General features: G+C 41.3%; 1 protein-coding gene across 3 annotated transcripts in view; it reads left to right on the forward strand.

The window, feature by feature from the left end:
• LOC106878852 (tRNA (carboxymethyluridine(34)-5-O)-methyltransferase alkbh8) overlaps positions 1-22,537 on the forward strand; it is a 53,043-nt gene that overhangs the window by 19,985 nt on the left and 10,521 nt on the right. For all 3 annotated transcript variants that reach the window (XM_014928192.3, XM_014928193.3, XM_014928194.3), the window contains 2 exons: positions 1,630-1,855; positions 6,776-6,818. In XM_014928192.3, coding sequence (XP_014783678.1) covers positions 1,630-1,855; positions 6,776-6,818 — 269 coding nt within the window. The remainder of the gene's footprint in view (positions 1-1,629; positions 1,856-6,775; positions 6,819-22,537) is intronic.

Here is a 22,537-nt window from a genome sequence, read left to right on the forward strand (position 1 = left end):
TAGCATGGCAGTTCAAACACATGCATCATACAGTCTGCCTTTCATCCTGAGTGAGAGGCCCTTAGTTGGCAGCAGAGGTAGGATCTCTTTGAACTTTGTCCAGGCTATTCTTACTCTAGCCGCTACACTTTCAGAGCAACCCCACCCCACTACAAACTTGGTCACTTAAGTAGTGGAAGCTATTAACTACTTCTCGTTTTTTTCCCCTGGCATGTGATGGAATCTGTTTTCTGTACATCTTCAGTGTTTATTGCACCTGTGCATCTGCCACACACAAAAACTATCTTTCTGGTTAACCTTCCTTTGATATTGCTGCCCCTTTTATGTGTCCATAGCTTACACCGGGTACATCGTATGGAGTTTTTACCCACGCCTTTTCTACAGATCGAGCAGGGCCATCTACCTGGAGAGGTTTGTGATTTGTCAGCCTTCCTACTTACTAAGACTTTGATTTTTGCTAGGTTAACCCTAAAACCCTCCAATTCTAGACCTTATATTTGTATGTATATATATATATATATTTGTCCAGAATCACGCTGGATGCGGAGGAGGAGAGAGAAAATAGTAATTTAGTGAAGGAGAAGTAGTGAGAGTAATAGCCCTGACTGAGAGGGAGTGAGAGAAAGTAATAGCAGTATGGAAAAGGAAGGGGTGAACAAAAATCAGTTTTTCAACTCTGTGAGTATATGTGTGTATGTGTACAAGAGAAGTATGTGAATGTTTGTATGTATGATTATTATGTACCTTATTTATATAAAAACTACTACAATTAGCCGTCATTATTGATGGTACATGGTCAGCTGGTAATAATAAAAATCACCATTATCAATTAATGTCTGCTTTCCATGCTGGCATGGGTTAGACGGTATGACTGGAACTGGTAAGCCACAGGGCTGCACCAGGTTCCAGTCTGATTTGGCATGGTTTCTATGGCTGGATGCCCTTCCTAATGCCAACCACTCTGAGAGTGTAGTGGGTGCCTTTTACATGACACCAGCAAGCACAGCATATCACCAAAGGTCTCGGTCACTTGTCATTGTCTACATGAGGCTCAATATTATATATGTATATGTATGTATATATATACATACATATATATATAATTTCACGCAAACACACACTTACACATCTGGCAAAAATATTGATACACACTGTCAATAGAATTGTCAGAAATGTGCCTCAGCGAGCTGGCAGAATCATTAGCACACCGGGCGAAATGCTTAGTGGTATTTCGTCTGCCGTTACATTCTGAGTTCAAATTCCGCTGAGGTCGACTTTGCCTTTCATCCTTTCGGGGTCGATAAATTAAGTACCAGTTATACTCTGGGGTCGATGTAATCGACTTAATCCCTTTGTCTGTCCTTGTTTGTCCCCTCTATGTTTAGCCCCTTGCGGGCAATAAAGAAACGAGAAATGTGCCTCAGCAAAACCTGGGAACAAATCTTCAGTGACTTATTTGAGTTTTAATCGAAATGAGAAATGAGTAAAAAACAAATTATACTTTGTTTTAGAATTGATATTAATCCCATTAATTCTTGTTGTAGAGATGTAAATGGGATGACTTTGTTGTTGCTTTTGTCAAAGAATCTTGGCAAATGGTTCATTTCCATTCTTTGTTCTTTATTTCAGGTTGTCATGGAGTTTCATCATTCTGATGGTCATCACAGGAGTGTAATCCTGCCACAAAGAAGTCTTCTAGTAATGACCGGAGAATCTAGATATATCTGGTCCCATGGGATCACTCCAAGAAAGTCAGACATTGTACCCCTTCCAGACAGTTCGATGACTCTGGTCAAAAGAGAAACAAGAATATCATTTACGTTTCGCAAACTAGCTTCGGAAAATTCTATGCATAGTAAGCAGAAACACTTCTTGTTGTTTTAGTAAATATTTGGATCTTAATGAACACTTCGTTATTAAGGTAGTTGCCTGTCATTGTTGTTGTTATTGTCAGCCCCAATTAAGAAAAACTACAATTAAAAGTGTTCCAACTGCAGCTGTCCTGAGGACTGGTGGACCAGGTGGCTACACCAGGCTGCAATCTGATTTGGCAGAGTTTCTACAGCTGGATGCCCTTCCTAACGCCAACCACTCAGAGAGTGTAGTGGGTGCTTTTACGTGCCACCGGCATGAAGGCCAGTCAGGCGGTACTGGCAACGGCCACGGTCGAAATGGTGTATTTTATGTGCCACCTGCACAGGAGCCCCATTATTGTATATCTAACACTACATTCTCTATCTTGATTTTTCAAAACACTCATTATCATCATCAACATTTAATGTTTGCTTTCCATGCTGGCATGGGTTTTATGGCTTGACAGGAACTGGCAAGGCCAGAAGCAGCACCAGGTTCCATAGTCTGTTTTGGATTGGTCTTTACAGCTTGAGGCTTTTCCTAATGCCAACCACTTTACAGAATGTCCTGGGTGCTTTTTACATGGCACCATCACCAGTACTTTTTACATAGCACCAGCACCAGTGCTATTTATGTGGCACCAGCACCAGTGCTATTTATGTGGCACCAGCACTCACACCAATACTTTTATGTGGCACCTTGGTTTTCAGATATCATTTCTGTCGCAATGTCCAGTCCTCATTGTGTTGTCATGGGTTGTGTGCCTCAATGACCCTGAGGGCCATACCAGTGAAGCACAAACTCCTGATAGAACCTCCTATACTGGACAGGTCAAAAGATAGAGGCCGGACTAATATGGACCAGACCATCTCTTCTCAGAAGTAAAAATGGGTTTGCATAAGGTCAACACCCCTACCTAGAATAAAGTAAAGTTAGATGGGCATTGATAACAATTCAAAACCAACAAGAATTGGGAGCTTAGAGTCAATATTAGTAGAGAAAAGTTGTTGGTGACCTATGCTTCATAGGGAGCAAAGAGCTTAAATAAGTAAACAGGGTGATTTGAGAGTGGTTTGGTTGCTATTTCTAGCAGTTCAGTCAACCATGTAGATACTTCCTCATTGGCTTGTTATTGTTGTTGATGCTGTTGCTGTTGCTACTACTGTTGTTTTTGGGAGCCCTGTTCCATCAGAGCTATATTATAGAGGAAGCTAACAGATTAAGTATTTCCGAATGAAATCCTAGAGCCTGGTGGGATGTTTGTGCAAGATACACTGTGACATATTCAAGGCTTATCATACATTATGGATTGTGGTAGGAAGAGAGGACTTGTATGGGACATAATGTTTCAGAGGGTAACGGTCAAGGTAGATTGTAATAGGTCAGTCCTGATTAAGCAGACCTATGACCATCACATATTTTTTTCACACAGTGTGGGTATGGGTGTGTGATTAAGAAGCCCGCTTCCTAACGATATGACTGTGGTTATAGTCCCACTGTGTTCAAATTCTGGTCCTAGGGGTTAAGGGATCAAATCCAGCAACATGCATTTCAGTGGATATGTTCAGTGTTTATTGCCCTTGTACATCTGCCACACACAAAAACTATCTTCTTGGTTAACCTTCCTTTGATATTGCTGCCCCTTTTATATGTCCATAGCTTACACTGGGTACATCGTATGGAGTTTCTACCCATGCCTTTTCTACAGATTGAGCAGGGCCATCTACCTGAAGAGGTTTGTGATTTGTCAGCCTTCCTACTTACTAAGATTGTTTTTTTTTTTGCACATTTATTATGTAAAGTGGTTGGCACTAAAAAGGGCATCAGCTGTAGAAACCTTGCCAAAATAGACAATTGAAGACTGGTGCAGCTCTCTGGCTTGCCAGCTACTATCAATCTCTCCAACCCATTCCAGCATGGAAAATGAACGTCAAATGATGATGGTGATGATGTATGTGCACACTTGTCTCTTATTTGTGTTGTTTTTGTTACATATACACATTCACTCATTAATACACACACACATGACTGTGTGGTTAAGAAATTTCCTTCCAAACCACATGGTTTGGGGCTCAGTACCACTGCATAGCACTTTCAGCAAATGTCTTCTACTATAACACTGGGCTAACCAAAGCCCTAAAACCTTGTGAGTGAATTTGGTAGATGGAAACTGAAAGAAGTTCATTGTATGTGTGCGTTTTGTCTCCTTGTTGTGATTGTGTGATTATTGGAAATTAATGACATTCTACAAAAACATGTCTGGCCATGTGGAAATATTACCTTGCTTGGAAACAGGTGAGGGTTGGAAACAGGAAGGGCATCTGACTGTTAGAATCCTACTTTAGTAAACTCTATCTGACCCATGCAAGCACAGAATAGAGGACTTTAAAATGAGGATGATATATTTTCATCTCTAACTCTGTGTTATTTTTTGTTATATGCACACACACACACACACACTCTTTTTCTCTTTTTTTCTTTTACTCTTTTCACATACAAGCACATGTTGTTGCCCCCACCACACACAAATAAACTCTTAATGCATAACACAGATTCATGAAAACATTGACCTCACCTAAATGGTTTTTACAGCCTGTCCTTCACATGCAAGCCAATTCCGTCAGCAGCATCTATTAAATTGGTTCATAACACATTGTTCCTTTACACAAAGAATCTACAAGTTGTTCAGTACACTCAAGTATTCTGACAGCTCTAATTCTTATAAGCTGCACTTAATTGTCTCTTCAAAATCTCAAACAAAAACCAAAACTAAAACAAAGAATAAAAGAAAACAGACAATTTGTCTCGCATCAGTGAATCCGAGGACATTTTGCCCCTCCAATCCTTATCCCTTTTTTCTTTGTATTTTCTCTTTCATAATTGAAGTTCACTGTTGTACTGCGCTAGTCATATTCTTTAACTGTGTTATTCTAAAAATACAGATCTTTGGGGTTTCCACCTTATTTTTGATCTTCCAACAAGTGCACTGTCCTGGCATACATTTGACCCATTTGAAGTCAAAGTTCCTCTTATTTACACACACACACACACACACACACACACACACATTTTATTTTGTTGATTTTTCTCTTCTTTTCTTTTCTTATTATTTTATTATGTTTTTACATATGTATCTCTTCTTGAGAATTATGTTTTAAGGAATCTTACATGAACACAGACTATTATAGCATTTGAACTAAGAACTTTTTTGATCATAAAAAAAAAATAATAAAAGCAAGTGGGGTAATAGCTTTGCACTAAAGCACCTTCCCAAATAAGTTTGTTCCCTCAAAAGGCTTTTGTCTTGAATTCTTCTAGAAAATTCTCTTCCATCAGTGTTTCACAACAAGTGGTGAGTCACCACCAAAATGTTGTAAGCATCATTAGTTTGGTGTGAAAACAAATGATTCTACTTGCATAGATATATCACAATTCTGGGCTGTTGTTGTTGATGGTGCTGTTTAGATAAGCTATGACCATCCCACCATTTTTTTTTCAGTTCCATTGCAGGATACCTTGGGCAAGTGTTTTCTACTATAACCCCAGGCTTACCAAAACCTTGTGAGTGGATTTAGAAGATGGAAATTGAAAGAAGCCACTACCATTACTACTCTCACTATCATTACCACCACTGGAAGTGGGGACACAAAGACACACACACACGTGGGTGTGTGTGTATAAATATATATAACAGGCTTCTTTCAGTTTCCATCTACCACATCCGCTCACAAGGTTTGGTTGGCTTGAGGCTATTGTAGAAGACACTTACCCAAGGTGCTATGCAGTGGGACTGAACCCAGAGCCATGTGGTTGAGAAGCAAACTTCTTACCACACAGCCATGCCTGCACCTACACACACATATCACCACCACCACCACCACCACCACCACCATCATCATCATCATCATCATCCTTAACATATGTCTAAGTCATGTAACTTAACTCAAAAATACAATGTAGCATGAGAAAACATTTCTTCAAAAAGTTTATTAGCTTAAGTCTGTTTTAATAAAAGATTTCTACATATTTGCAAATGTATTTTATTTGATTTTCCTTTTCAGTATTGAGTTTTAGGTGTGTTTTCTTAAAAATGTTTATACTTTTAAATACGTTTGTTGAAGTTGAGGTTCATATTTTTCCCATTAATCTCTTTTAAAAAATATGGCATTAAGTAAAAAAAAAGACATGACTCAAAGTAACATAAGTTGAGGCAGGCATGGCTATGTGGTTAAGAAGTTTGCTTGCCAGCCAAATGATTTTTGGGTTCAGTCCCACTGCCTGGTACCTTGGGAAAGTGTCTTCTACTATGACTCCGGACCTTGTGAGAGTGATATTTAATTTTGAACCCTTTAAATGTATAACCTTTGTAAACAATTTATCTAAACTATCTTTTATTCTTCTTTTACTTGTTATGGTCATTTGATTGTGGCCATGTTGGGGCACTGCCTTAGAGAAATTTTTAGTCAAATGAATCAACCCCAGTATTTATTTTTTAAGCCTGGTATTTATTCTGTCGGTCTCTTTTGCTGAACCCCTGAGTTATGTGGATGTAAACACACAAGCACTGGTTGTCAAGTGGTCGTGGTGGTGGGGGACAAACACAGACACAAAGAGAGAGAGACAGACACACACACACACACACACACACACACACACACACACACACACACACACACACACACGATGGGCTTCCCTCAGTTTCTGTCTACCAAATCCATTCACAAGGCTTTGGTTGGCCCAAGGCTTATAGTAGAAGACACTTACCCAAGGTGCCACACAGTGGGACTGAACCTGGAACTGAGTGATTGAGAAACAAGCTTCTTACCACACAGCCATGCCTGCACCCGTTATGCAATTCCTTTCATTTTGTGTCTTTTATGGGTTGTTTATTCCTTACATTTTCTACCTTTTATCTTTCCAGCCTCTGAAACTCTGATTCCTGCCAAAACCGCATCTGAAAATGGGTATGTTGTTTTTGTTTTTGTATATTTTTTAAGAAGTTTTTATTAATTATTTTACATTTTTTGGATTGTATTCTTATTCTTTGTAGGTTGCATTAGTCTTACATTTGCATAGATTTTCTTCTTGGAGAGCACCAGACTAGATGCTTTATACCATTTTGTTTTGCATCTTTGGTTTTGTGTCTAAAATCCTTCTATTCATACCTCCAGTACTGATTTAAGTTGCAATTAACACCACGAATGAACACAAGACATTGTGACGTACTAGAGAGATCAGTAGACTCATCCATTGCAAGAGAATACCACAAAAAGTTCTTAGCTTTCTCATGTATCTGTATATTCTCTCCAAGTTCTTCTATTCTCTGCACAACTGAACTTGCTGAAAGGCTGATACAGCCAAACATGTTAGCTTTTTCAGGACACAAGTCATTTGCTGCTTCCATCATGCACTCTTTTATAAAGTTTCCATCAGTAAATGGTTTTTCTCACTCTGCCAACTTACTCCCTATTTTGTAACTTACATGAATAATACATTCATTTTCAACAAACTTTTCCGTAAAGAAATTCTTTTGAGATTCCAAACTGTTTCATAGATTCAAATTTCTCGAACCACAACTTTCCAGAATGTTTAGAATGTGTTGAGAGATGTTTTGCTTCATAGTGACGATGAATATTGTACTCTTTCATAACAGCAACACTTTTGTTGCATATCCAGCAACTAGCTTTCTGGTCGTTTGTTTCCACAAAGAAGTACTTTTCTTCCCATTCCTTATTGAAAATGCGACATTCATCATCAACCTTTCTATTCTTAGTAGCCATAACGATGGGTGAAGAAAAAACAAAAGCAGTCTTAGGCCTCGGCGTCAGATATTCTCGTTGTCATTGAAATCACTAATAACTAACTAGCCCGAGGCACACGTGATGTACTGTAGTAATTATTATGGAGCGTGAAATACATAGCGTGTGACGTGACTGACTCAGTTTACATACAACATGCGTAATCTAAGAACTGTAAGAAGCAGTGTAAAAGCATGTTTATTTTTTTCAGCATCCAATGGTGGGCCGGACAAATTGATGTTGCGGGCTGTAGTTTGGTGACCCATGCTGTAGGTCAACCTTCTTCTCCTCCCCCTCCTCCTGCTGATCATGATGATGATAATGATCATCATCATCATTGACATCACCATCCTTCTCGTAATCATTGTTGTTATCATCAGTTTCATCACTGTTATCACCATCCTTCCCAACTCTTCATCATCATCATCATCTCCTCTTCACCATCATCATCTTCATCATAGGTACACGACACTGCTTTTCCCCTTCCCAGGCTACAGGCCCACACCCCCAACACCCATACTGTTAGGATTGGCACTCTCAACGTCGGCACGCTGAAAGGTAGATCTGGTGAAATTGTTGAGATGCTTGAACGGAGATGCGTAGATATGTGCTGCATCCAGGAAGTAAGATGGAGAGGAGGTTCTGCAAGGTTCCTCACAGGCAAAGAACACAGGTACAAGATTTTCTGGGCAGGGAACACTGACGGGGTCGGGGGCGTAGGAATACTTCTAGCGGAGAAATGGGTGGATAAGGTAATCGAGGTCGTTAGAGTAAGTGACAGAGTACTTAAGATCAGACTAGTGCTTCATCATAGATTAGCTACTGTCATCTCAGCCTATGCACCTCAACCTGGGCTACCAGATGGTCTGAAAGACCAATTCTATGACACCCTCTTGCAAACTACCTCGTCGACGAGTGACAGGGACCTTCTCTTTGTGGCTGGAGACTTCAACGGTCATGTCGGACGTCGTGCTGGGGGCTTCCATGGCATACATGGAGGCTATGGCTTCGGTTCCCGCAACGAGGAGGGAACCAGACTGCTGGAGTTCTGTGATGCAACCAATCTTATGGTCTGCAATACCAACTTCAGGAAACCTGCCAGTCACCTAGTCACCTACCGCTCCGGCAGACACTCTAGCCAAATCGACTACATCCTCGCCAGAAATAGGGAAAGAGGGCGGCTTATAAATGCCAAAACCTACCCTGGCGAAGAATGTACCCCACAACATAGATTAGTAGTTAGCGACTTTGGGATCAAGGCAAAATGGGTGCCCAGAATTAGACAGGCTTGGAGAAGAAGGGTGTGGAAGCTTAAAGACCCTGCAAACGGACAGAGACTTAGAGACAAGTTACTTGAAGCATTTAACGAAATAGAAGGGGATATAGCATCATACAACGTGGAAGACAATTGGAGATTTCTGCGGGACAACCTGTTAAAAGCCACCGACCAGATTTGTGGGTGGTGTAAGGTCCCCTCCCAACCCAGAGTAACGTGGTGGTGGAACAAGGAGGTAGACAGGGCTATTAGACAAAAGAAACAAGCTTGGAAGGACTGGAAGAACGGTGGTAGCAGGGAATTGTACCAATGTGCCAGAAGGGAGGCTAGGCGACAGGTTTATTTAGCCAGAGGGGAAGCAGATAAGGAAAGATTTGCCAATGTTCTGCGCCGTGAGGACCAAAGACTCGAGGTATTTCGTGTTGCAAGACAGTGTAGGAGAGAGAATAGTGATGTTGTAGGAGAGAAATGTGTTCGCATGGATGATGGTACGCTTGCATTAAATGAGGATGCAAAGAAAGAGGTCTGGAGATGCCACTACGATAGATTGCTTAATAAAGAGAATGAATGGGAGAAAGAGAGCCTGCCTTATGTCGACCCAATAGAGGGACCAGCTATCCGAGTTGATAGTACCAGGGTAGATAAAGCAATTAAGAGTATGAAGACCGGGAAAGCCCCCGGCCCATCAGGAATCACTGCAGAGATGCTCAAAATATCTGGCAGTGTTGGCTATAGCCTAGTCACCCGTATTACGAACCAGGTGATACACGAAGGAGTCATACCCTATGACTGGTGTAGCAGCATCATAGTCAACTGCTACAAAGGTAAAGGGGACGCTTTAGATACAAATAATTACAGAGGCATCAAGCTGTTAGATCAGGTTATGAAAGTTACAGAGAGGGTCATAGCCCAACTAATTAGGGAGCGAATCAATTTAGATGAGATGCAGTTTGGGTTCGTGCCAGGTAAAAGCACTACTGATGCCTTATTTCTAGTGAGACAGTTGCAAGAGAAATACCTAGCCAAGGATAAACCTCTGTACCTGGCTTTCGTTGACATGGAGAAAGCCTTTGACAGGGTCCCCCGATCCCTTATCTGGTGGTCAATGAGGAAACTTGGGATAGAAGAATGGCTAGTGAGAGCTGTGCGAGCCATGTACAGAGATGCGGCCAGTAAGGTGAGGGTTGGAAATGAGTACAGCAATGAATTCCGGGTAGAGGTAGGGGTCCACCAAGGTTCCGTCCTCAGCCCCCTATTATTTACCATAGTCCTCCAGGCAATCACAGAGGAGTTCAAGACAGGTTGCCCCTGGGAGCTCCTCTATGCTGATGACCTTGCCCTAATTGCAGAGTCACTATCAGAACTAGAGGAGAAGTTTCAGGTGTGGAAGCAAGGTCTAGAATTGAAGGGCCTTAGAGTCAACCTAGCTAAAACCAAAATCCTAATAAGTAGGAAGGTAGATAAAACACAAACCCCTTCAGGTAGATGGCCCTGCTCAGTATGTAGAAAAGGAGTAGGTAGTAACTCTATAAGATGTACCCGGTGCAAGCTATGGACACATAAGAGGTGCAGCAACATCAAAGGCAGGTTAACTAGCAAGTTAGTTTTTGTTTGTGGCAGATGTTCAGGTGCAATAAAGACTGCAAACAAACAGGAAACAACTTCTATCTCATTCCAGGGTGAAAAACTAGAGGTAGTCGATAGCTTCCGCTATCTGGGCGACCAAGTTAGTAGTGGGGGTGGGTGCGCTGAAAGTGTAGCTGCTAGAATAAGAATAGCCTGGGCAAAGTTTAGAGAGCTCTTACCCCTGCTGGCGACAAAGGGACTCTCACTCAGAGTAAAAGGCAGACTGTATGACGCATGCGTACGAACAACCATGCTACATGGCAGTGAAACATGGGCTGTAACTGCTGAGGACATACGTAAGCTCGCAAGGAATGAAGCCAGTATGCTCCGTTGGATGTGTAATGTCAATGTGAATACCCGTCAGAGTGTAAGTATCTTGAGAGAAAAGCTGAACATTAGAAGCATCAGTTGTGGCGTGCAAGAGAGACGATTGCGCTGGTATGGACATGTGGTGAGAATGGAGGAGGATAGCTGCGTGAAAAAGTGCCACACCCTAACAGTTGAGGGAACCCGTGGAAGAGGTAGGCCCAGGAAGACCTGGGCTGAGGTGGTGAGGCAAGACCTTCGTACATTGGGCCTCACCGAGGCGATGACTACGGACCGAGACCTTTGGAAATGGGCTGTGCGTGAGAAGACCCGGCAAGCCAAGTAAGATCGTTGCCAGTGCCCCTGGACTGGTTCTTGTGCGGGTGGCACATGAGATGCACCATTTTGAGCGTGGCCGTTGCCAGTACCGCCTGACTGGCTCCTGTAGGATTTTCGAGCGAGATCGTTGCCAGTGCCCCTGGACTGGCTTGTGCGGGTGGCACATAAAAGACACCATTTCGAGCGTGGCCGTTTTCGTGCGGGTGACACGTAAAAGCACCCACTACACTCTCTGAGTGGTTGGCGTTAGGAAGGGCATCCAGCTGTAGAAACTCTGCCAAATCAGACTGGAGCCTGGTGTTGCCATCCGGTTTCACCAGTCCTCAGTCAAATCGTCCAACCCATGCTAGCATGGAAAGCGGACGTTAAACGATGATGATGATGATGATGATTGTCATTACCACTCTCCTCCTCATAATCATTGTCATCATCATCACCATCATAATCCTCCTCTCTCCTCCTCTTCCTCATCATTACCATCATAATCTCTCCCTCCTCCTCCCCATCATCATCAGCATACAGTCACCTAGGAGAATAATAATTCTTTTCATTAGGAAGAGAGTTATGGTGTTTATCTCATTAAACCATCAGTTAGATGATTACTGTTAAACCATTCACTAGCTACAGACGTTACAACTTAAACACTTTACTTTGCTCTGCTTTGGCTGAAGAACAAGAATAAGATGCAGGATGACACCATTTCATCATGCCTTGGTGTATATTATAATATATATAATACACACAGAGTTATTTGTTTGTTTGGCACAGTGACAGATATCTCTTTGTTCCCAAGAACAACAGTTCTAAACATTGCTAAACAGACAACAGTTCCTAGTGTTTCTGTTTTTCAACTTTCTCTTCTCTTCTGTAGAACTTTCAAGCAATGGAAAAAATGAAAAACACAAAAAATCGGTTCCTACAGGTTTTTTATGATGGTGGTGTGGTTAAGAATTTGGTCTCATAAGTATGGCTGTGTTGTTTAAGAAGTTCACTGTACTTTGCAGTCGTGAGGTTTCAGGTTCGATCCTGAAGTGTGACACCTTGGGCGAAAATCTTTTACGTTAGCCCTAGGGTCGATCAAAGTTTTGTCAGTAAACTTTGGTAATGGAAACGGTGTGGAAGCTCACCACTCATTCACACACACATATATAGACACACACATTAGATACATAGACACATTAGATACATACATAGGTACACGCATGCAAACATACATAGATAAACACAGGCATGCATTCATACATAGACACACACATACACATGCATGCATACATAGACACACTCACACATATATAGAAACACACATTAGGCACATAAATACGTTAGATACATACATAGGCACACACATGCACGCATACATAGATAAACACACACATGCACGCATACATAGATAAACACACACATGCATGCATACGTAGACACACATACACATGCACGCATACATAGACACACTTGTGCACACATACATAGACACACTTGTGCACACATACATAGGCACACTCATATAGATATAGATACACACACACACACAAAGTAGTGAAGTGACTGAACTGTTAGAGCACCAGGTCAGTTGCCTAGCAGAAATTCATGTTCTAGTTCTGTGTATCCTAATTTCAAATCCCACCAAGGTTAACTTCGCCTTTCATCCTTTTGGACTTGATAAAGTACCAGTCCTGTACTGGGGTTGTGACTATTCTTTTTCTCACTCTATCTGTCTTGTCTGTCTATCTTTCTTCTGGAAGAAATCTGCTGTGGTTAGACCTAGAGAGGGATGGGTACCACCAGGATAAAATGTACCCAAGACATATCGCATGTCACAGTAGAGACCCCACAACCATATAAAGTGCTGAGGGCTCAAGGCAAAGCCAAAGCAACCATCATCATCTTTTAATATCTGACTTCTATGCTTGGACAATTTGATAGTATCTGACTGGTCTGAAGACTATATTGTGCTTCAGTGTCTGCTTTGGTACAGATTCTTCCTAACCCCAACCACTTTACAGAGTGTACTGGGTGTTTTTTCATGGCACCAGCACAAGTGAGACACCAAGCAGCTTGCAAGACTAAAGATCCCTTTCAGCTGAGTAGGGTTACAGTAGGGAGGCAGCTTTATGTCCAGAGATGAGAGATTAAATTATGAGAGAAGGGGCCCATAACAAGACAGGTTTTTTTTTTTTTTTACTGCAGGTGAGCTCTATAACTACTTATATTATAGAAGGGAGGATAGGAATAACAGGTGGAGCTGGAAAGGGGATAAAATAATGGGGATGAAGTAGCTGGGTGGATAGTGAAGGTGTTGTTGTTGGCACTCCGTCGCTTACGACGTCGAGGGTTCCAGTTGATCCGATCAACGGAACAACCTGCTCGTGAAATTAACATGCAAGTGGCTGAGCACTCCACAGACACGTGTACCCTTAACGTAGTTCTTGGGGATATTCAGCGTGACACAGTGTGACAAGGCTGACCCTTTGAATTACAGGCACAACAGAAACAGGAAGTAAGAGTGACAGAAAGTTGTGGTGAAAGAGTACATCAGGGTTCACCACCATCCCCTGCCGGAGCCTCATGGAGCTTTAGGTGTTTTCGCTCAATAAACACTCACAACGCCCGGTCTGGGAATCGAAACCACGATCCTATGACCGCGAGTCCGCTGCCCTAACCACTGGGCCATTGCGCCTCCACTGGATAGTGAAGGTACAAGATGGTAAATAGAAGTGAATGGGTACAGAATTGGAAGTTTGGGCGGGTAAGTTTTGCAAGAATGTATGGAAAAAGTGAAAGACAGCAATAGGGAATGAGCGATGTGGAAGGGGGGAGGGCTGGTTATAATGCGTGTGTGTATGTGTGTGTGTGTGAGTCTGTCAGCATGGAATGGCAAAATAAATGGCAAACGAAAATGTCACTGGGTATTTTGTTCTGTCTCAGTTACATTTACTTGACTTTACTTCTCATTTTTTTCTCTGAGGTCAATAAAAGAAGGCTCAGACAAGTACTGGAGTGGTGGGGTGGGTGGGGGTGGGGTCAATAAAATTAACTAAAGTTCTTCATAGTGTTGCTCCAGCATGACCACAGTCTGATGACTGAAACCAATAAAGGATAATGAGATTAAAGGTGTTTATTTTGTGAGTGAAATCAGGTAGATGGAAACTGTGTGGAAGCTCCTCTGATGGATCATACCTGTAATTTAAGGGGTCACTTCTGATACACATTGTCACACTGATTCTGCCTGAAGATTAAGGGTACATATGTCTATGGAATACTTGGCCACTTACACACCAATTCATTGAATTAGTAGTTAGTTACCAAACAACTGAAACTTATGGTTGGAAATTCTTCTCAACCATGTAGTTTTGAGTTCAGTTCCACGGCATAGTGCCTTGGGCAAGTGTCTTCTATTTCCCAGTTTGTCCAAAACATTGTGAGTGGATTTGATGGATGGAAACTGAAAGAAGCCCACAGTGTATGTATGTATGTATATATGTACATATATCATCATCGTTTCGTTTAACGTCCGCTTTCCATACGTATGTATATATATATATATATATATATATATATATGTATGTATGTATGTATGTATGTATGTATGTATGTGTAGTAACACCGTGCGCATGCGTAGTCTCACGCATGCGTGGAATTCAACAACCAAGCTTTTCCGCTTCATTCTGCCTCTTTCTTGCTGGCCAGCGATTGAGCAAGGACGTGTTTAGCTGTCTCTCTCCATCTTTCGAACTTAAGCTAGATGGCTCGCTCACATCCACATACCAACGTCACAACAACCATGCTCACACACACAGAAGACGTCTCAACAAACAAGAGCTAAAGATGTATATATTCCACCTTGAATAAATGTTGTTTGTGTTGATAGTCTGGAGTTCAGCGTTCCGTTAATTCTTAATTTTATATAGGAAAGTCAGGTATACATCTAATGATGTATAACCCACTTTCCACTAAATATGTATATATGTATGTATGTATATACATATGTACGTATGTATATACATATGTATGTATGTATGTATGTACATATGTATGTGCGGATGTATGTATGCAGGCGCTGTCCCTGGAATTTTTCAAAGGGAGAGCACAAGGTCAGAAGGGAATGTAATTCCAGGAGAAAAGGATGTAATAACATTATTTAGAAGGGCACACTTCTTTTCTTGATTGGGGCCCATGCTCCTCAGGCCTCCCCTTGGGTCTGCCCCTTGTGTGTGTGTGTGTGTGTGTGTGTGTGCCCTTGTCATCACGTGATGTTTCTAAATGAGCATCGTTGTCATACAAGCAATGTTGTTAGTTTCCAGTCTTCAATGAAAAACATGTCTGGCCATGGGGAAACATTACCTTGCTTGGAAACAGGCAAGGGTTGGCAACAGGAAGGGCATTCAGCCATAGAAAACAGCCTCAACAAATTCTATCTGACCCATGTAAATATGAAAAAGTGGACATTAAATAATGATGATCATAGTGATGGTGATAATCTCTTTGCCTTGAACTGGAAATACAGCTAAGTGATGAATATTCAACTCCCAGTTTCCAATTTCAAAATTCTAATCAGCTGTTGGTATTTTGTTGTGATTTTCTGAGAAAAACACTTTATTCCTCAAGACTTCGCCTGCTGTGAATGGGTCCAAGAGTATCTGGAAATGTTAGCAACTTATCTGGGTACAAATTTGTCTTTCTTTCTCAATACTATAAACACCACAGCTAAATACTGGACCCTCATTAACCAATGAAGGAGCCTCTATGTAGTTGCTCAACCAGCTAGAATTAGCAGCTAAATCTCTCATGAATAATGTCTTATTGTCTTGGAAAACGGGATACATTATATGGTGTTGTCCTAGGTACATTATGTCTGAATTCTGAATAAAGGCAGGATGATCATAGATGGAACGCTTTTGATCAAGTATTTACTGGATCAGAGCTGAATCAGACTAAAACAACAGCAACAATGAGAAATAACACATTGGATAATGTAGTCCTAGGTAGACCATATTCGACATAAAGCACCAATCGTGTGTGATGTCGATTTAATCTTATACTCCCTCCCATTAAATGTGTCAGTTTGTACCCTAGGTTACCTGTACATGGCAATAATAATAATGATGATGATGATGATGATTTCAAATTCTGGCACAAGGCCAGCAATTTCGGGGGTAGGGATAAGTCGATTACATCGACTCCAGTGCCCAACTATTACTTATTTTATCAACTCTGAAAGGATGAAATGCAAAGTTGACCTAGTTGGAATTTGAACTCAGAATGTGAAGACAGATGAAATGTTGCTAAGCATTTTGCCTGGAAAGCTAATAATTCTGCCAGCCCATTGCCTTATTATGATAATGATAATAATAATCCTTTCTACTAAAGGCACAAGGCCTGAAATTTGGGGAGGGAGTCAGTTGATTTCATCAGCCCCAGTACTCAACTGGTATCTAATTTATTGATCCTGAAAGGATGAAAGGCAAAGTCGACCCCAGCAGAATTGGAAATCAGAATGTGAAGATGGACGAAATGCCGCTAAACATTTTGCCCAGCATGCTAACGATTCTGCCAGCTCACCACCTTGATAATAATAATAATCAATAGGATGGCCATGGCTGGAATATCAATGATCATAGATATGATCCGGACTGATATGTTGTGAAACTACAAATGCTCCTATAGGATAAAAGAGAAATTTAGGTTTTCAAATTTATTTAATTAATTTGATAACCTTAAAGGAAAGAATTTACAGGCGACTCTGGTGAGTTTTGAACTTGGTATGTGGAGAATCAAAAGTAAATAGTGTGAGATATTTACTTTGGCATTCTTCTGTTTTCAGCCATTCTCTGCTCCATTCTTTGACTCTGATATATTGAAATATCAAAGAATTAAGACTGGTTCCCATCAGCTGCATCACCACCACCACCACCTCCCTCTTGCGTCATAAAGGCCATTGTATAGAGGCGTTTGGAACACACATCCATCGCATGTAACATTACTGCACTCAGTGGCAGCATTTTGGTCTTCAACACAGACACAAACACCTTTCTGTCTGTCTGTTAGTCAGTCAGTCTATTGTTTGGGCATCGCAGTTGCTTATACACATGGATATGAAAAATATATATATTTGTGTATATGGGGGTGTGTGTGTGTTTGTGTATGTATGCATGTATGTATGTATATGTATGTATACGCATGTGCATATGTGTATGTATGTTTATCTATCTATATATATATTTATGTAGGTATATATGTATATTTGTATACATGTATATGTATATATAAATTTGTATGTATAAACGTGTGTGTGTGTGTGTGAAATTTGTATATATGTACATGTGTATGTATATATATATATATATATATATATATATATATATAGAGTTATTAATATTTCTAAGTCTCTCCAAAGGAGACTACGGCAGCGGTACTGGAAATTAATAGTTATCGCCAAGCCAACATGGCAGTCCCAAAATTAGGACGAAAGCTGCCGTGAATTAGCTCCAAGAAGCCATCGCCTCTAGCTAGCTATGTGACACACGAACCTGTGTCCTTTATAACCTTCGAACAGGGGAGGTCAGCAGTGTCCCCCTGCTGGTCCGGACCAGCAGGGGGACACTGCTGACCTCCCCTGTTCGAAGGTTATAAAGGACACAGGTTCGTGTGTCACATAGCTAGCTAGAGGCGATGGCTTCTTGGAGCTAATTCACGGCAGCTTTCGTCCTAATTTTGGGACTGCCATGTTGGCTTGGCGATAACTATTAATATATATATATATATATATATATATATATATATATATATATATATGTATGCATATATATGTGTGCATATGTATGCATACTGCTATCTCTTCTTCATCAGCTGTGTGGAGGTGGAGGTGCACTCAGAACTGTTGCTAATCACACCATCCCCACCACCATTGCCCTCCTCATCACCTACCTCATCCTCATCATCACATGTTTGTCATCATCCCCCTTGTTGTTACCATCTTCATACCTTCATGGTGATGATGATAATGGTTGTCATCATCAACGTCATCACAACACTGTCATCACCATCGTTGTAGTCATCACCACCACCACCACCACCACCACTGCCATCACTGCTGCTATCATCATTGTCATCACAACACTGTCATCACCATCATTGCTGTCATCATTATCACCACCACCACTGCTGCTATCATCATCATTGTCAATGTCATCACAATACTCATCATCATCACTGCAGTTATCATTATCACCACTACTACCACCACCACCACCATCATCATCATTGTCACCATCACCAGCACTACAACCACCATCATCATCATCATCACCAACAGCTGCACCCCCCCCCCCCCATCATCATATTCAGCATCCTGATTTTTGCACTAAAACCCAAATGCTCCAGTTCTCAAGACAATGCTTTAACCTCCTTCAGTTAACATGGCACCCCCCCACAACCACAACCACCACCACCATTCCCTCTCCTTCTCTCCCACATTTTTGTCTCTTCTCTCACCTTCCTCCCTTTATTTATTATTTTTATTTTACTTCCCTGCCTTGTCACTTCTTTGACAAGAATCCTTATCTTTACAGATGTACTTTATATACACATCCACATGTTTATATACATACCTATATATATATATATATATATATATATATATATATTGTTAAGGAGCAGCTGGTTATTGAGTGCATCAAGCCACCAAATAACAGGCTACCTTCATCAAAATTTTACATATTTTCTCAGTGTGTGTGTGTGTTGTTTTACTGTTGTTCTTAGTGATGATGGTGGTGGTGATGTTGGGGGCATTGGTGGTGAATATTTCAGGACCAATTATAAGTTAAAGTAACAACAACAATAACCATAACAACAGATTCAAGCCAGTAAGTCAGCCTACTGTAGATTCCAATACACTTAATGACCATCATGAAGCAACAACAACAGAAGTTGCTCAGCCTCCTGTTCTCCACTCTCTTCCCTCTACTCTCAACCCCCTCCCACGTAACCCTCTCTTTCCTCATCTTCATTAGGAGCATAAAAGACTTAACAGTCTTACTTTTGTTTTCATTTATCTTGTAATCTAAACTTATAATTCCACCCCCACCTCCATACACACCCCCAGTACCCCTACCCCCCCAGCAGCAGCACAACCACCATCACCTCTATCACCATCACCTCTATCACCATCACCTCTATCACCATCATCTCTATCACCATCACCTTTCATTTCTCTTATGGGGGGAAAAAATCCCCTTCTACGTGGTTGCTTGACCTGCTAAAAATAACAGCCAAAGTTTTCAAATTATACCATACTGCTTAAAGCTGGGAACACAATGTGATAATGCAGTCCACTGCTTGAACAATATATATATATATATGTTAATTCTCTAAATGAAGTATTAACAGTAACTGCACGATAAAGTGTAGTATATTGCCACTTAAGTGTGGCTGACCCCTAGGGGTGGATGTTACTGTTGCTTTTAGCCCCAGGAGGACATCTCCTCCAGCTGGCTTATCGACACACGACTGTGTCCTGTTTGCCAAGGGAAGTTATCCCTCTCACCTCGATCTGCAGCACGAACGTATCCGGATTTCAGGGTTATTTCCCTTCGTCGGCGCCCGATAGCTGCTGACCTTGGCGAGAGAGACAAAAACCTGGCAATCTTATATCTTCTTTTCCAGTGAAATTCTTCACTGATATCGAAAAGGTGAAAACAAGCAATGTTAATTCTCTAAATGAAGTATTAACAGTAACTGCACGATAAAGTGTAGTATATTGCCACTTAAGTGTGGCTGACCCCTAGGGGTGGATGTTACTGTTGCTTTTAGCCCCAGGAGGACATCTCCTCCAGCTGGCTTATCGACACACGACTGTGTCCTGTTTGCCAAGGGAAGTTATCCCTCTCACCTCGATCTGCAGCACGAACGTATCCGGATTTCAGGGTTATTTCCCTTCGTCGGCGCCCGATAGCTGCTGACCTTGGCGAGAGAGACAAAAACCTGGCAATCTTATATCTTCTTTTCCAGTGAAATTCTTCACTGATATCGAAAAGGTGAAAACAAGCAATGTTAATTCTCTAAATGAAGTATTAACAGTAACTGCACGATAAAGTGTAGTATATTGCCACTTAAGTGTGGCTGACCCCTAGGGGTGGATGTTACTGTTGCTTTTAGCCCCAGGAGGACATCTCCTCCAGCTGGCTTATCGACACACGACTGTGTCCTGTTTGCCAAGGTCAGCAGCTATCGGGCGCCGTAACTTAGCGGTTCGGCAAAAGAGACCGATAGAATAAGTACTAGGCATCCAAAGAATAAGTCCTGGGGTCGATTTACTCGACTAAAGGTGGTGCTCCAGCATGGCCACAGTCAAATGACTGAAACAAGTAAAAGAGTAAAGAGTATATATATATATATATATATATATATATATATATATATATATATATAGGATGGTTGTAGCTTGAATAGCTTTGATCGTAGGTCTGTTGGAGCAGGGCTGATCTGGGGTTAAACAACAACAAAAACAAAAACATCATTACCCCTGTCTGAGTTTTGGTTCTCTAATTCAGTCCAGTCAGATCTTGATTAGACTGACCTACAATCAAATGTGTTCCAGCTATGACTATCCAATCCCGTTATCAGAAACGATACACCTAACATTGTATCCTTCCTTCTCATGCTGTTGTTACTGCTTAGCCCCCAGGCCAGCCCTGACTGGACAGGTCTATGATCAAAAGTGCTCTAGTCATGACCATTGCATCTCTTTTTCTCTTTCAAGAACGAGGGATGCTATTTCTAGCACATGGAACAACCATGTAGAGTCTCTCATGTTAGCTTAACTATAAACAGTCTGATGAAGATATCATTTACCAATTCCAGATATTTAGCAAATTCAGTTTGAATGTTAGTAAAACATACATAGAAACCCCAGACCAATGCAATTCCTCCTGGGCCTTGTTAGTATTCTTCTGGCCAGTTAGATGTTTAATTATCTCAGGTTATTTGTTGTTATGAATGTTATTTATTCTGTGCACTAATTAACCTCACTGCACTGTATATTTACAATGTTTATATATCCCAATTTTGACCCCCCCCCCCACACTCTCTCTCTCCCTACTCAGAAACATACACATACGAGCTTCTGTACGAGTTGCATTCAAAAAGTATCCAATTATATTTTTTTCCAACCAAAGTTAATGCCAAATGAGCAAAATTCTTTGGGTGGGATGTGATGCCACCCTTCCTGTGCATGTGTAAAAAATGTTGGTGCCAACAAGTCACATCAGTTCCTGGTTGTTATGCCTAGAGCATGCTCACCAGATTTTCGTTTTCACTGAACACATCAAGCAGAGATACTGCATCATGTTTTGCCAAATGCTTGGGGATACTGAAGCCCAAACATGTCTTCACCTCAGTGGAGAGTGAGACATGCTCAGGCTAGGCCTTTACACAAGCTGAAACGAGGAGCCAATTGAGAAGGTTCATTGCTCAGTCATGGAAGATTGTCATATAACGACCCAGGAAATTGCTCACAAAGTGGGAATACGCACAGGATCAATGCATTCCATTTTAATGGAGGATTTGTGCATGTCGAGAGTGTTGGTGAAATTCGTACTGAAGATGTTGATGAAGCAGCAGAAGTAGCTCTGCATGGACTGTGCAAACCATGACCCAAACTTCATTAAGACCACCATCACTGATGATAAGACATTGGTTTATGGTCTCTGCTTGATGCATTCAGTCAGCTTGCATGTAAATGGAAGGTCCGACGAGAGTGCACTACATGTCTGTATTCTAGATGTAACAGCTGGGAACTGACTTGGCCCACTGGCATGAAAATTTTCACATATACACAGGAAGGGTGGCGTCACCTCTCACCCAGAAGATTTTGCCCATGCAGTATTAGTTTTGGCGGGAAAAAATAAAGTTGGGTACTTTTTGTATGCACCTTGTACAACCTCCCTTTAGTAAATTTACTTGTAAGGCATTGATCAGCCCAGAGCTATGGAACACACTTGCTCAAGGTACCATGCACTAGGACTGAACCTGAAACCATGAAGTTTTGAAGTGAACTTTATAGCCACACAACCATGCCTGTGTCCTAAATATTGTAAGCATTACAGTTTCAAGATGAGTTTAATAATCTGTAACATTATGATTTGACTTCCATTTGTGTGTTTCATTAACCTGCCATCATTGTGTTTAGAAACAAGGTTTCCATATATTATAACATGAAACATAATTTAGATGATACTCGTTAAATAAGTAAGACCCAGGTGTAGTTGTGTGGTTACGAAGTTTGCCTTCCAACCACATGTTTCCATGTTCAGTCCCACTGCATGACATCTTGAGCAAATGT

This window comes from Octopus bimaculoides, chromosome 13 (assembly GCF_046866305.1).
Source record: "Octopus bimaculoides isolate indiv1 chromosome 13, ASM4686630v1, whole genome shotgun sequence".
Taxonomy (NCBI): domain Eukaryota; kingdom Metazoa; phylum Mollusca; class Cephalopoda; order Octopoda; family Octopodidae; genus Octopus; species Octopus bimaculoides.